The 14,972-nt window shown below is 47.3% G+C and overlaps 1 protein-coding gene across 1 annotated transcript in view; it reads right to left on the bottom strand.

Annotated features, from left to right (window-relative positions):
• Dscam1 (Down syndrome cell adhesion molecule 1) overlaps positions 1 to 14,972 on the bottom strand; it is a gene marked incomplete in the record, with an annotated part of 1,133,347 nt that overhangs the window by 664,657 nt on the left and 453,718 nt on the right. The window contains 1 exon segment of the mRNA XM_070098007.1: positions 7,240 to 7,261. Within this exon segment, the coding sequence (XP_069954108.1) occupies positions 7,240 to 7,261 (22 nt within the window).

The following is a 14,972-nucleotide window of genomic DNA, read 5'->3' as shown; positions in this document are numbered from 1 at the left end:
TTCTAGTTCTTGTTCTTGTTTATTTCCTCTTACCTCCATGAGGAAGTGGAACAGAATTCTTCCTCCGTAAGCCATGTGTGTTGTAAGAGGCTACTAAAATACCAAGAGCAAGGGGCTAGTAACCCTTTCTCCTGTATATATTACTAAATGTAAAAGGAGAAACTTTCGTTTTTCCTTTTGGGCCACCCCACCTCGGTGGGATACGGCTGGTACATTGAAAGAAATTAGAAATATATATATATATATATATATATATATATATATATATATATATATATATATATATATATGTGTGTGTGTGTGTGTATATATATATACAGTGGACCCTCAACTAACGCTATTAATCCGTTCCTGAGAGCTCATCGTTAGTCAAAATTATCGTTAGTCAAGTTAATTTTCCCCATAAGAAATAATGGAAATCAAATTAATCCGTGTAGGACACCCCAAAGTATGAAAAAAAAAATTGTTTTTACCACATGAAATATTAATTTTAATACACACAAACTGAAGAAGACATGCACAGTTACATGACACTTACCTTTATTGAAGATCAGGTGATGATTGATGGGATGGGAGGAGGGGAGAGTGTTGATGGTCTTAGTGTTTAGAAGGGGAATCCCCTTCCATTAGGACTTGAGGTGGCAAAATATTAGGTGAGCAATAGTTAGACATAAAAAAATAAAAAGTACACACATCACTTACCTTAGCTTATAGTAAGTGGTGAATATATTTATTGTAGGAAGTTTGAACAAATAAAGAATGGGTATACGTACGTATATGCAACACAATTCCAGACAGGTAATCTTAAATATGCAATACAAGCCATGGGGGATGGAAATCTTCAGCTCAAGTGTACGTAAAAAGGTAAATAGATTATTGGGATTTATATCAAGAAGTGTAAGCAACAGAAGTCCAGAGGTTATACTCCAGGTTTTTACATCATTAGTAAGGCCTCACCTAGATTGTGCAGCTCAGTTCTGGTCTCCATATTACAGAATGGACATAAATTCGTTAGAAAACATTCAGCGTAGAATCTTCCTTATGAAGAAAGATGGAAGACTCTTAAATTACATTCACTTGTTAGACGAAGAATGAGGGGAGACATGATCGAAGTGTATAAGTGGAAGATAGGTATTAATAAAGGGGATATTAATAAGGTCTTTAGAATCTCTCTCCAAGAGAGAACCCGCAGTAATGGATTTAAATTAGACAAGTTTAGATTTAGAAAGGACATAAGAAAGTATTGGTTTGGAAATAGGGTAGTTGATGAGTGGAACAGTCTACCTAGTTGGGTTATTGAGGCTGGGACTTTGGGAAGTTTCAAATTTAGGTTGGATAAATATATGAGTGAGAGGGGTTGGATTTGCGTGAGACTTGCAAATGAGTGGAGAGAGTTATCAGAGCTTATTTCTTGGGTAGCATTGAAAATTAGGTTGGGCAAATGTTTTGTTAGTGGGATGGATTGTAAAGGACCTGTCTAGTATGGGCCAACAGGCCTGCTGCAGTGATCCTCCTTTCTTATGTTCTTATGTTCACATGTCTTCATGCATCATCAGGAGCTATGCAATGTTGTAAGAGTAGTAACAAGAAGAATGAGGGGAAAGTTTTCTCAGAGTACGGTAGAATGGTGATGCCAGCCAGTTCTCAATTATGGTCAGGACTGGCACTGTTTGTCACCCAGGCATCCTGTCCCCTCATTCGTGCTGTTGCTACTCTTGAAACATTGCATACCTCCTAATGACACAGAGATGTGTCAAAGTACAGTGGTACCTTGACTTACAAGTGCCCCAACTTACGAGCTTTCAGAGTTGCAAGCCGTCGCTCAGTCGATCTTTTTTTTTGAGTTGTGAGCCAAAATCCGAGTTATGAGTGAGCTTCAGATACACTGCCACTAGTTGGCACAGCAAACGCCACAACATCCACCCAGCATCCCAGTGTTTTGTGCTTTTGTGCAGTTATTTTGCCAAATTTCTTTTTTCTAACCATGGGTCCTAAGAAAATAAGTGCAAAGGACAGTACTGAGAAGAGGAGGATAATGTCCATTGAATTAAAGCATGAAATCATAGGAAAACATGAGAAAATCACTTTTTTTTCAGTGTTTTCCTTATAAAACTAGTGTGTGTGTGTGTGTGTGTGTGTGTGTATAATATATATATATATATATATATATATATATATATATATATATATATATATATATGTATATATATAAGGTAGTAGGTTGGTAGACAGCAACCACCCAGGGAGGTACTACCGTCCTGCCAGATGACTGTGAAACAAAAACCTGTAACTGTTTTGCATGATGGTAGGATTGCTGGTTTCTTTTTCTGTCTCATAAACACGCTAAGATAACAGGGATATCTTGCTACTCCTACTTACACTTTGGTCACACTTCACAGACACGCACATGCATATATATATATACATACATCTAGGTTTTTCTCCTTTTTCTAAATAGCTCTTGTTCTTTTTTATTTCTTCTATTGTCCATGGGGAAGTGGAAAAGAATCTTTCCTCCGTAAGCCATGCGTGTCGTATGAGGCGACTAAAATGCCGGGAGCAATGGGCTAGTAACCCCTTCTCCTGTATAGAATTACTAAAAAAGAGAAGAAGAAAAACTTTATAAAACTGGGTTGCTTAAATGTGCGTGGATGTAGTGCGGATGACAAGAAACAGATGATTGTTGATGTTATGAATGAAAAGAAGTTGGATGTCCTGGCCCTAAGCGAAACAAAGCTGAAGGGGGTAGGAGAGTTTCAGTGGGGGGAAATAAATGGGATTAAATCTGGAGTATCTGAGAGAGTTAGAGCAAAGGAAGGGGTAGCAGTAATGTTAAATGATCAGTTATGGAAGGAGAAAAGAGAATATGAATGTGTAAATTCAAGAATTATGTGGATTAAAGTAAAGGTTGGATGCGAGAAGTGGGTCATAATAAGCGTGTATGCACCTGGAGAAGAGAGGAATGCAGAGGAGAGAGAGAGATTTTGGGAGATGTTAAGTGAATGTATAGGAGCCTTTGAACCAAGTGAGAGAGTAATTGTGGTAGGGGACTTGAATGCTAAAGTAGGAGAAACTTTTAGAGAGGGTGTGGTAGGTAAGTTTGGGGTGCCAGGTGTAAATGATAATGGGAGCCCTTTGATTGAACTTTGTATAGAAAGGGGTTTAGTTATAGGTAATACATATTTTAAGAAAAAGAGGATAAATAAGTATACACGATATGATGTAGGGCGAAATGACAGTAGTTTGTTGGATTATGTATTGGTAGATAAAAGACTGTTGAGTAGACTTCAGGATGTACATGTTTATAGAGGGGCCACAGATATATCAGATCACTTTCTAGTTGTAGCTACACTGAGAGTAAAAGGTAGATGGGATACAAGGAGAATAGAAGCATCAGGGAAGAGAGAGGTGAAGGTTTATAAACTAAAAGAGGAGGCAGTTAGGGTAAGATATAAACAGCTATTGGAGGATAGATGGGCTAATGAGAGCATAGGCAATGGGGTCGAAGAGGTATGGGGTAGGTTTAAAAATGTAGTGTTAGAGTGTTCAGCAGAAGTTTGTGGTTACAGGAAAGTGGGTGCAGGAGGGAAGAGGAGCGATTGGTGGAATGATGATGTAAAGAGAGTAGTAAGGGAGAAAAAGTTAGCATATGAGAAGTTTTTACAAAGTAGAAGTGATGCAAGGAGGGAAGAGTATATGGAGAAAAAGAGAGAAGTTAAGAGAGTGGTGAAGCAGTGTAAAAAGAGAGCAAATGAGAGAGTGGGTGAGATGTTATCAACAAATTTTGTTGAAAATAAGAAAAAGTTTTGGAGTGAGATTAACAAGTTAAGAAAGCCTAGAGAACAAATGGATTTGTCAGTTAAAAATAGGAGAGGAGAGTTATTAAATGGAGAGTTAGAGGTATTGGGAAGATGGAAGGAATATTTTGAGGAATTGTTAAATGTTGATGAAGATAGGGAAGCTGTGATTTCGTGTATAGGGCAAGGAGGAATAACATCTTGTAGGAGTGAGGAAGAGCCAGTTGTGAGTGTGGGGGAAGTTCGTGAGGCAGTAGGTAAAATGAAAGGGGGTAAGGCAGACGGGATTGATGGGATAAAGATAGAAATGTTAAAAGCAGGTGGGGATATAGTTTTGGAGTGGTTGGTGCAATTATTTAATAAATGTATGGAAGAGGGTAAGGTACCTAGGGATTGGCAGAGAGCATGCATAGTTCCTTTGTATAAAGGCAAAGGGGATAAAAGAGAGTGCAAAAATTATAGGGGGATAAGTCTGTTGAGTGTACCTGGTAAAGTGTATGGTAGAGTTATAATTGAAAGAATTAAGAGTAAGACGGAGAATAGGATAGCAGATGAACAAGGAGGCTTTAGGAAAGGTAGGGGGTGTGTGGACCAGGTGTTTACAGTGAAACATATAAGTGAACAGTATTTAGATAAGGCTAAAGAGGTCTTTGTGGCATTTATGGATTTGGAAAAGGCGTATGACAGGGTGGATAGGGGGGCAATGTGGCAGATGTTGCAAGTGTATGGTGTAGGAGGTAGGTTACTGAAAGCAGTGAAGAGTTTTTACGAGGATAGTGAGGCTCAAGTTAGAGTATGTAGGAAAGAGGGAAATTTTTTCCCAGTAAAAGTAGGCCTTAGACAAGGATGTGTGATGTCACCGTGGTTGTTTAATATATTTATAGATGGGGTTGTAAGAGAAGTAAATGCGAGGGTCTTGGCAAGAGGCGTAGAGTTAAAAGATAAAGAATCACACACAAAGTGGGAGTTGTCACAGCTGCTCTTTGCTGATGACACTGTGCTCTTGGGAGATTCTGAAGAGAAGTTGCAGAGATTGGTGGATGAATTTGGTAGGGTGTGCAAAAGAAGAAAATTAAAGGTGAATACAGGAAAGAGTAAGGTTATGAGGATAACAAAAAGATTAGGTGATGAAAGATTGAATATCAGATTGGAGGGAGAGAGTATGGAGGAGGTGAACGTATTCAGATATTTGGGAGTGGACGTGTCAGCGGATGGGTCTATGAAAGATGAGGTGAATCATAGAATTGATGAGGGAAAAAGAGTGAGTGGTGCACTTAGGAGTCTGTGGAGACAAAGAACTTTGTCCTTGGAGGCAAAGAGGGGAATGTATGAGAGTATAGTTTTACCAACGCTCTTATATGGGTGTGAAGCGTGGGTGATGAATGTTGCAGCGAGGAGAAGGCTGGAGGCAGTGGAGATGTCATGTCTGAGGGCAATGTGTGGTGTGAATATAATGAGGAAGTAGAAGTAGTTTGGAAGTTAGGAGAGTGCGAGGATTACACCATGCGCTAAGATAACAAGGGATATCTTATACTCCATGCGTTGTAACTACAGACTGCTTTGTGCTCTTATGATGGGTTTCTGTTGAAGCAGCTGTTGTTGTGTTGCTGTTAGCAGGGATGAAGATCATTGCTCGTGTGTGCATTGTTAAATTGTGATAACAATTTATTATTTCTTATATATGTTGCTTTATTTTTAACTAGTTATTGTGTGGATGTGTGATGGTGTTAAGCAGATGATGTGGTGTTCTCATTGAAGAAGCGGATGCTCATTCATAGCTCAATGAAGCAGAAGTTTAGTGACTGATGGGTTAATCTGGTATAAGAATTAAACAAGGCATGTGTGACAGCGTTATGATTGCTGAAGAAAAGAAGTATGAATACTGTAGTGAATTGCTGTAGTCATTCAGGTGTGTGATGTTGACTAGTGTGTAAGTGGGTTTGGGACATTAGTGTATGGGCGCGGGCGTGTGACAGTAAGGCAGTATATTGAAGCTTTTTGAAGGAACAACTTGTTGGCGTTGAGAACAAGTGACGATAATAATTGTGATTGTTTTAGACTGTTATGGTATTATTTGAATAATAATCTGTGTCTGTTTGACGATATAGTTTCTTGGATGACGACTAAACATGATGAGCTTTATAGTGACTGATGAGGCATGACCACGTGGACTCATTCTGGTGTAATATGAGTAAGGCGAACAGTTAAGATGACATCGAGGTGGGCATGACTAGTGTTTGTGTTCTTTGGCAACCATGGGTGAACAGCTTTGTTAAACATGACATTTGAATAATGTAGATGTTGCGTGTTTTTTAGTGTTGATATTGGCATTGTGCATTTTAGAAAGTGGTGAAGGAAGAAGCATTGAGCGATGATGTTTGAGTGTGGAAGACACATAGCTTTTATGATGGAAATGATGCTGGAGTTTGAGAAGATGGGTGGGCAGTGAACAATAGGAGTGGTTTGAGATGTTTCATGGTTTTATTGATGAAAAAATTTTAAGTAAGATTAACAAGTTAAGTTCTAGAAACAATAGTTTGTCAATTAAAAATAGTTTAATAAATAGAAATTGAAAGTATTGCAGAAGAATGAAAAAGGAATATTTTGAGAATTGTTAAATGTTGATGAAGATAGGGAGGCTGATTTAGTGTATAGGAGCAGGGAGAATAACATCTTTTGTAGGAGTGGAAGAGCCAGTTGTGAGTGGGGAAGTTACCGTGAGGCAGTAGGTAAAATGAGGGAGTAAGGCAAGGCAAGTTGATAGGATAAAAGATAGAAATGTTAAGCAGGTGAGGATATAGTTTTTGGAGTAACGTTTGGTGCAATTTATTTAATAAATGTATGGAAGAGGAGTGTTAAGTGCCTAAAGGGATTGGCAGAGGAGAGCATGCATAGTTCCTTTGTATAAAAAAGGCAAAGGGGATAAAGAAGAGAGTGCAAAAATTATGAGGATAAGTCTTATTGAGTGTACCTGTTAAAAAATTATATGGTAGAAGTTATAATTGAAAGAATTAAGAGTAAGGCGGAGAATAGAGATAGCAGATGAACAGGAGGCTTTAGGAAAAGGTAGGGGTGTGGACCAGGTGTTTACAGTGAAACATATAAGTAGACAGTATTTAGATAAGGCTAAAAGAGGTCTTTGTGGCATTTGTGGATTTGGAAAGCGTATGACAGGGTGGATGAGGGCAATGTGGCAGATGTTTGCAAGTGTGTGGTGTGGAGGTAGAGTTGCTGAAAGCAGTGAAGTTTTTCACGAGGATAGTGAGGCTCCAGGATTTAAATTAATAGCAGGAAAGGGAGATTTTTTCCCAGTAAAGTGAGCCTTAGACAAGGATGTGGCAATGTCACCGTAGTTATTTTAATATATTTATAGATGGGAGTTGTAAGAAATGCATCTGAGGGTCTTGGCAAAGCGTAGAGAGTTAAAGGAATGAAATCACACACACAAAAGTAGGAGTTGTCTGCTGCTCTTTGCTAGTGACACTGTGCTCTTAAATTCTGAAGAAGTGCAGAGGGTCAGTGGATGAATTTGGTAGGGTGTAAAAGAAGAAAATTAAAGGTGAATACACAGGAAAAAAGTGAGTTATGAGGATAACAAAAGATTAGGTGATGAAAGATTGAATATCAGATTGGAGGGGAGGAAGTATGGAGGTGAGCGTATTCAGATATTTGGGAGTGGGCGATGTCCCAGCGGATGGGTCTATGAAGATGAGGTGAATCATAAGGTGATGAAGGAAAAAGAGTGGGTAGTTGCTTAGAGTCTGTGGAGACAAGAACTTTGTCCTTGGGGCAAAAGAGGGGAATGTGTGAGAGTATAGTTTACCAACGGCATCTTATATGGTGTGAGCGTGGGTGATGAATGTTGCAGCGAGGAGAAGGCTAGGCAGTGGAGATGTCATGTCTGAGGGCAATGTGGTGTGAATATAATGCAGAGAGAATTCGTAGTTTTGGAAGTTAGGAGAGGTGCGGGATTACCAGCTATTTGTCAGAAGAGGGCACAAAGGAAGGGGTTGTTGAGTGGATTCGGACATGTAGAGAAGAGAATGGAAGCCAAAACAGAATGACTTCAAGAGTGTATCAGTCTGTAGGTACGAGGGCGAGGTAAGTGGCCTAGGAAGGGTTGGAAGAGGTAAAAAGAGTTTTTGTGTAAAGAGCTTGGAACTTCCAGCAGGCATGCGTGACGTGTTTAGTAAGGTAGATGAGAACAAATAGTTTTAATAGCAGCGTGCTGTTGGGTGTGAGCAAAGTAACATTTATGAGAAGGATTCCAGAAGCCGACAGGCGGACTTGAGTCCTGGAGATGGGAAGTACCCAGTGCCTGCACTCCTGAAGGAGAATTCCCAATGTTGCAGTTTAAAAACTGAGTGTAAAAGCACCCTTCTGTGAGACAGTGATGGGTGAATGATGGTGAAGTTTTTCTATTTTTAGACCACCCCTGCCTTGGTAGAATCGCCGGTGTGATTGTGTACTAACTCTTTAACAACATACACGTTTAGACCTATAACTAAACTACTATTACGTTTGTTTTATGCCATTATAAATAACGCTATTGTGTACGATTGTTTATATATATAATGCTTTGTTTCTGTGTGTGATATAAAATAGTAAACATTTAATATCATATTATTAAATGTTGCGTGTTTGTTATTAAATGTAGATAACTGTTGTTTGTAACCTGCGATTCTGAACATTTCAGCATTGTGGGTGACCATGTTATAATGCTTTATTCTTTTGCCTGCGATGAATACGACTTTGCATTCGTGGCGCTAAATATAAATGTTAAATGCACTGCTCGTGCGTGCGTTGTTAGAGATCTTTTAGCACATAGTTCAGTTTAGTGTTGATGTGTTGTCTGTGATGTGTGTCTGATGTTTGGTGGCAGACAGTGTGGCGGACCCCAAAAGCTTCTGAGTGCCAACCCTGTGGTAAAGGCGAAATTAGTATGGAAATTAAAAAAATCTTAAAGGAACGTGAGATACAGAGCTCTATGGACAGATTTGTTGTGCGACAGAGGTCCAGTGACTCTCAAGTTGGTCCTAGTGGCATTAAAAGAAGGGAAGTAACCCCAGAAAAAGACTTGCTACCTCAAGTCCTCATGGAAGGGGATTCCCCTTACAAACAATAACTTCCACCATCTTCCCTCCTCCCATCCCAACAATCATCAACAGATCTTCAATAAAAGTAAGTGTCATGTATTCATCATTTAGTATAATACTAACTGTGCATGTCTTCTTCTTTTTGGGTGTATAAAAATGTATATTTCATGTGGTAATTTTTTTTCATACTGTGGGGTGTCAGGAACGGATTAATTTGATTGCCATTATTTCTTATGGGGAAAATTAATTCGGCTAACGATAAGCTCTCAGGAACGGATTAATATCGTTAGGCGAGGGTCAACTGTGCTGTGTGTGTGTGTGTGTGTGTGTGTGTGTGTGTGTGTGTGTGTGTGTTCGAGTTGGGGTGGGGTAGGGGATGGTGTGTTCGTGTTGGGGTGGGGTAGGGGATGGTGGGGTAGTGTTGGGGTAGGGTAGGGGATGGTGGGGTAGTGTTGGGGATGGGTAGGGGATGGTGGGGTAATGTTGGGAAGGGGTAGGGGATGGTGGGGTAGTGTTGGGGAGGGGTAGGTGATGGTGGGGTAGTGTTGGGGAGGGGTAGGGGATGGTGGGGTAGTGTTGGGGAGGGGTAGTGTTGGGGAGGGGTAGGGGATGGTGGGGTAGTGTTGGGGGAGGGGTAGGGGATGGTGGGGTAGTGTTGGGGAGGGGAAGGGGATGGTGGGGGGGATGGTGGGGTAGTGTTGGGGGAGGGGTAGGGGATGGTGGGGTAGTGTTGGGGAGGGGAAGGGGATGGTGGGGTAGTGTTGGAAAGGGGTAGGGGATGGTGGGGTAGTGTTGGGGGGGGGTCGGGGATGGGGGGGTAGTGTTGGGGAGGGGTAGGGGATGGTGGGGTAGTGTTGGGGAGGGGTAGGGGATGGTGGGGTAGTGTTGGGTAGGGGATGGTGGGGTAGTGTTGGAAAGGGGTAGGGGATGGTGGGGTAGTGTTGGAAAGGGGTAGGGGATGGTGGGGTAGTGATGGGGAGGGGTAGGGGATGGTGGGGTAGTCTTGGGGAGGGGTAGGGGATGGTGGGGTAGTGTTGGGGAGGGGTAGGGATGGTGCGGTAGTGTTGGGGAGGGGTAGAGGATGGTGGGGTAGTGTTGGGGAGGGGTAGGGGATGGTGGGGTAGTGTTGGGGTGGGGTAGGGGATGGTGGGGTAGGGGATGGTGGGGTAGTGTTGGGGTGGGGTAGGGGATGGTGGGGTAGTGTTGGGGTGGGGTAGGGGATGGTGGGGTTGTGTTGGGGTGGGGTAGGGGATGGTGGGGTAGTGTTGGGGTGGGGTAGGGGATGGTGGGGTAGTGTTGGGGTGGGGTCGGGGATGGTGCGGTAGTGTTGCGGAGGGGTAGGGGATGGTGGGGTAGTGTTGGGGTGGGGTAGGGGATGGTGGGGTAGTGTTGGGGAGGGGTAGGGGATGGTGGGGTAGTGTTGGGGTGGGGTAGGGGATGGTGGGGTAGTGTTGGGGTGGGGTAGGGGATGGTGGGGTAGTGTTGGGGAGGGGTAGGGGATGGTGGGGTAGTGTTGGGGTTGGGCAGGGGATGGTGGGGTAGTGTTGGGGTGGGGTAGGGGATGGTGGGGTAGTGTTGGGGTGGGGTAGGGGATGGTGGGGTAGTGTTGGGGAGGGGTAGGGGATGGTGGGGTAGTGTTGGGGTGGGGTAGGGGATGGTGGGGTAGTGTTGGGGAGGGGTAGGGGATGGTGGGGTAGTGTTGGGGTGGGGTAGGGGATGGTGGGGTAGTGTTGGGGTGGGGTAGGGGATGGTGGGGTAGTGTTGGGGTGGGGTAGGGGATGGTGGGGTAGTGTTGGGGAGGGGTAGGGGATGGTGGGTTATTGTTGGGGTGGGGTAGGGGATGGTGGGGTAGTGTTGGGGAGGGGTAGGGGATGGTGGGGTAGTGTTGGGGAGAGGTAGGGGATGGTGGGGTAGTGTTGGGGAGGGGTAGGGGATGGTGGGGTAGTGTTGGGGTGGGGTAGGGGATGGTGGGGTAGTGTTGGGGTGGGGTAGGGGATGGTGGGGTAGTGTTGGGGTGGGGTAGGGGATGGTGGGGTAGTGTTGGGGTGGGGTAGGGTAGGGGATGGTGGGGTTGTGTTGGGGCGGGGTAGGGGATGGTGGGGTAGTGTTGGGGAGGGGTAGGGGATGGTGGGGTAGTGTTGGGGAGGGGTAGGGGATGGTGGGGTTGTGTTGGGGTGGGGTAGGGGATGGTGGGGTAGTGTTAGGGAGGGGTAGGGGATGGTGGGGTAGTGTTGGGGTGGGGTAGTGTTGGGGTGGGGTAGTGTTGGGGAGGGGTAGGGGATGGTGGGGTAGTGTTGGGGTGGGGTAGGGGATGGTGGGGTAGTGTTGGGGTGGGGTAGGGGATGGTGGGGTAGTGTTGGGGAGGGGTAGGGGATGGTGGGGTAGTGTTGGGGAGGGGTAGGGGATGGTGGGGTAGTGTTTGGGAGGGGTAGGGGATGGTGGGGTAGTGTTGGGGTGGGGTAGAGGATGGTGGGGTAGTGTTGGGGAGGGGTAGGGGATGGTGGGGTAGTGTTGGGGTGGGGCAGGGGATGGTGGGGTAGTGTTGGGGTGGGGTAGGGGATGGTGGGGTAGTGTTGGGGTGGGGTAGGGGATGGTGGGGTAGTGTTGGGGAGGGGTAGGGGATGGTGGGGTAGTGTTGGGGTGGGGTAGGGGATGGTGGGGTAGTGTTGGGGTGGGGTAGGGGATGGTGGGGTAGTGTTGGGGTGGGGTAGGGGATGGTGGGGTAGTGTTGGGGTGGGGTAGTGTTGGGGAGGGGTAGGGGATGGTGGGGTAGTGTTGGGGAGGGGTAGGGGATGGTGGGGTATTGTTGGGGAGGGGTAGGGGATGGTGGGGTAGTGTTGGGGAGGGGTAGGGGATGGTGGGGTAGTGTTGGGGAGGGGTAGGGGATGGTGGGGTAGTGTTGGGGAGGGGTAGGGGATGGTGGGGTAGTGTTGGGGAGGGGTAGGGGATGGTGGGGTAGTGTTGGGGAGGGGTAGGGGATGGTGGGGTAGTGTTGGGGTGGGGTAGGGGATGGTGGGGTAGTGTTGGGGTGGGGTAGGGGATGGTGGGGTAGTGTTGGGGTGGGGTAGGGGATGGTGGGGTAGAGTTGGGGAGGGGTAAGGGATGGTGGGGTAGTGTTGGGGAAGGGTAGGGGATGGTGGGGTAGTGTTGGGGAGGGGTAGGGGATGGTGGGGTAGTGTTGGGGTGGGGTAGGGGATGGTGGGGTAGTGTTGGGGTGGGGTAGTGTTGGGGAGGGGTAGGGGATGGTGGGGTAGTGTTGGGGAGGGGTAGGGGATGGTGGGGTATTGTTGGGGAGGGGTAGGGGATGGTGGGGTAGTGTTGGGGAGGGGTAGGGGATGGTGGGGTAGTGTTGGGGAGGGGTAGGGGATGGTGGGGTAGTGTTGGGGAGGGGTAGGGGATGGTGGGGTAGTGTTGGGGAGGGGTAGGGGATGGGGTAGTGTTGGGGTGGGGTAGGGGATGGTGGGGTAGTGTTGGGGTGGGGTAGGGGATGGTGGGGTAGTGTTGGGGTGGGGTAGGGGATGGTGGGGTAGTGTTGGGGTGGGGTAGGGGATGGTGGGGTAGTGTTGGGGAGGGGTAGGGGATGGTGGGGTAGTGTTGGGGAGGGGTAGGGGATGGTGGGGTAGTGTTGGGGTGGGGTAGGGGATGGTGGGGTAGTGTTGGGGTGGGGTAGGGGATGGTGGGGTAGTGTTGGGGTGGGGTAGAGGATGGTCGGGTAGTGTTGGGGTGGGGTAGGGGATGGTGGGGTAGTGTTGGGGAGGGGTAGGGGATGGTGGGGTAGTGTTGGGGAGGGGTAGGGGATGGTGGGGTAGTGTTGGGGAGGGGTAGGGGATGGTGGGGTAGTGTAGGGGATGGTGGGGTAGTGTTGGGGTGCGGTAGGGGATGGGGGGGTAGTGTTGGGGAGGGGTAGGGGATGGTGGGGTAGTGTTGGGGTGGGGTAGGGGATGGTGGGGTAGTGTTGGGGAGGGGTAGGGGATGGGGGGGTAGTGTTGGGGAGGGGTAGGGGATGGTGGGGTATTTTAGGGGATGGTGGGGTAGTGTTGGGGTGGGGTAGGGGATGGTGGGGTAGTGTTGGGGAGGGGTAGGGGATGGTGGGGTAGTGTTGGGGTGGGGTAGGGGATGGTGGGGTAGTGTTGGGGTGGGGTAGGGGATGGTGGGGTAGTGTTGGGGAGGGGTAGGGGATGGTGGGGTAGTGTTGGGGTGGGGTAGGGGATGGTGGGGTAGTGTTGGGGAGGGGTAGGGGATGGTGGGGTAGTGTTGGGGAGGGGTAGGGGATGGTGGGTTTGTGTGGGGGTGGGGTCGGGGATGGTGGGGTAGTGTTGGGGTGGGGTTGGGGATGGTGGGGTAGTGTTGGGGTGGGGTAGGGGATGGTGGGGTAGTGTTGGGGAGGGGTAGGGGATGGTGGGGTAGTGTTGGGGTGGGGTAGGGGATGGTGGGGTAGTGTTGGGGTGGGGTAGTGTTGGGGAGGGGTAGGGGATGGTGGGGTAGTGTTGGGGTGGGGTAGGGGATGGTGGGGTAGTGTTGGGGAGGGGTAGGGGATGGTGGGGGTAGTGTTGAGGTGGGGTAGGGGATGGTGGGGTAGTGTTGGGGTGGGGTAGGGGATGGTGGGGTAGTGTTGGGGTGGGGTAGGGGATGGTGGGGTAGTGTTTGGGTGGGGTAGTGTTGGGGTGGGGTAGGGGATGGTGGGGTAGTTTTGGGGTGGGGTAGGGGATGGTGGGGTAGTGTTGGGGTGGGGTAGTGTTGGGGTGGGGTAGGGGATGGTGGGGTAGTGTTGGGGTGGGGTAGGGGATGGTGGGGTAGTTTTGGGGAGGGGTAGGGGATGGTGGGGTAGAGTTGGGGAGGGGTAGGGGATGGTGGGGTAGTGTTTGGGTGGGGTAGGGGATGGTGGGGTAGTGTTGGGGTGGGGTAGGGGATGGTGGGGTAGTGTTGGGGTGGGGTAGGGGATGGTGGGGTAGTGTTGGGGTGGGGTAGGGGATGGTGGGGTAGTGTTGGGGTGGGGTAGGGGATGGTGGGGTAGTGTTGGGGTGGGGTAGGGGATGGTGGTTTAGTGTTGGGGAGGGGTAGGGGATGGTGGGGTAGTGTTGGGGAGGGGTAGGGGATGGTGGGGTAGTGTTGGGGAGGGGTAGGGGATGGTGGGGTAGTGTTGGGGTGGGGTAGGGGATGGTGGGGTAGTGTTGGGGTGGGGTAGGGGATGGTGGGGTAGTGTTGGGGAGGGGTAGGGGATGGTGGGGTAGTGTTGGGGAGGGGTAGGGGATGGTGGGGTAGTGTTGGGGAGGGGTAGGGGATGGTGGGGTAGTGTTGGGGAGGGGTAGGGGATGGTGGGGTAGTGTTGGGGAGGGGTAGGGGATGGTGGGGTAGTGTTGGGGAGGGGTAGGGGATGGTGGGGTAGTGTTGGGGAGGGGTAGGGGATGGTGGGGTAGTGTTGGGGAGGGGTAGGGGATGGTGGGGTAGTGTTGGGGAGGGGTAGGGGATGGTGGGGTAGTGTTGGGGAGGGGTAGGGGATGGTGGGGTAGTGTTGAGGAGGGGTAGGGGAGGGCTCTCTGGCAGCGGCTTCACCAAGATATTTTTTTCCTTCCCACAAACTGAACAATGTTAACTTAATTATACAACTGTTACATAAAATTGTGTAGCAACTCTTCTATAGCGGTCTACATAATAATTATAATAATAATAATAATAATGATATTGTGTAGCAACTCTTCAATAGTGGTCTACATAATAATTATAATAATAATAATAATGATATTGTGTAGCAACTCTTCAATAGTGGTCTACATAATAATTATAATAATAATAATAATGATATTGTGTAGCAACTCTTCAATAGTGGTCTACATAATAATTATAATAATAATAATAATGATATTGTGTAGCAACTCTTCAATAGCGGTCTACATAATAATTATAATAATAATAATAATGATATTGTGTAGCAACTCTTCAATAGTGGTCTACATAATAATTTTAATAATAACGATAGAGCTTCAGTTCCCTAAACTAATAATAATAATGATAGAGCTTCAGTTCCCTAAACTAATAATAATAATGATAGAGCTTCAGTTCCCTAAACTAATAATAATAA

This window comes from Cherax quadricarinatus, chromosome 4 (assembly GCF_038502225.1).
Source record: "Cherax quadricarinatus isolate ZL_2023a chromosome 4, ASM3850222v1, whole genome shotgun sequence".
Taxonomy (NCBI): Eukaryota; Metazoa; Arthropoda; class Malacostraca; order Decapoda; family Parastacidae; genus Cherax; species Cherax quadricarinatus.
The sequence above is the reverse complement of the archived record's forward strand: the minus strand, read 5'-3'. Positions and strand labels throughout refer to the sequence as shown.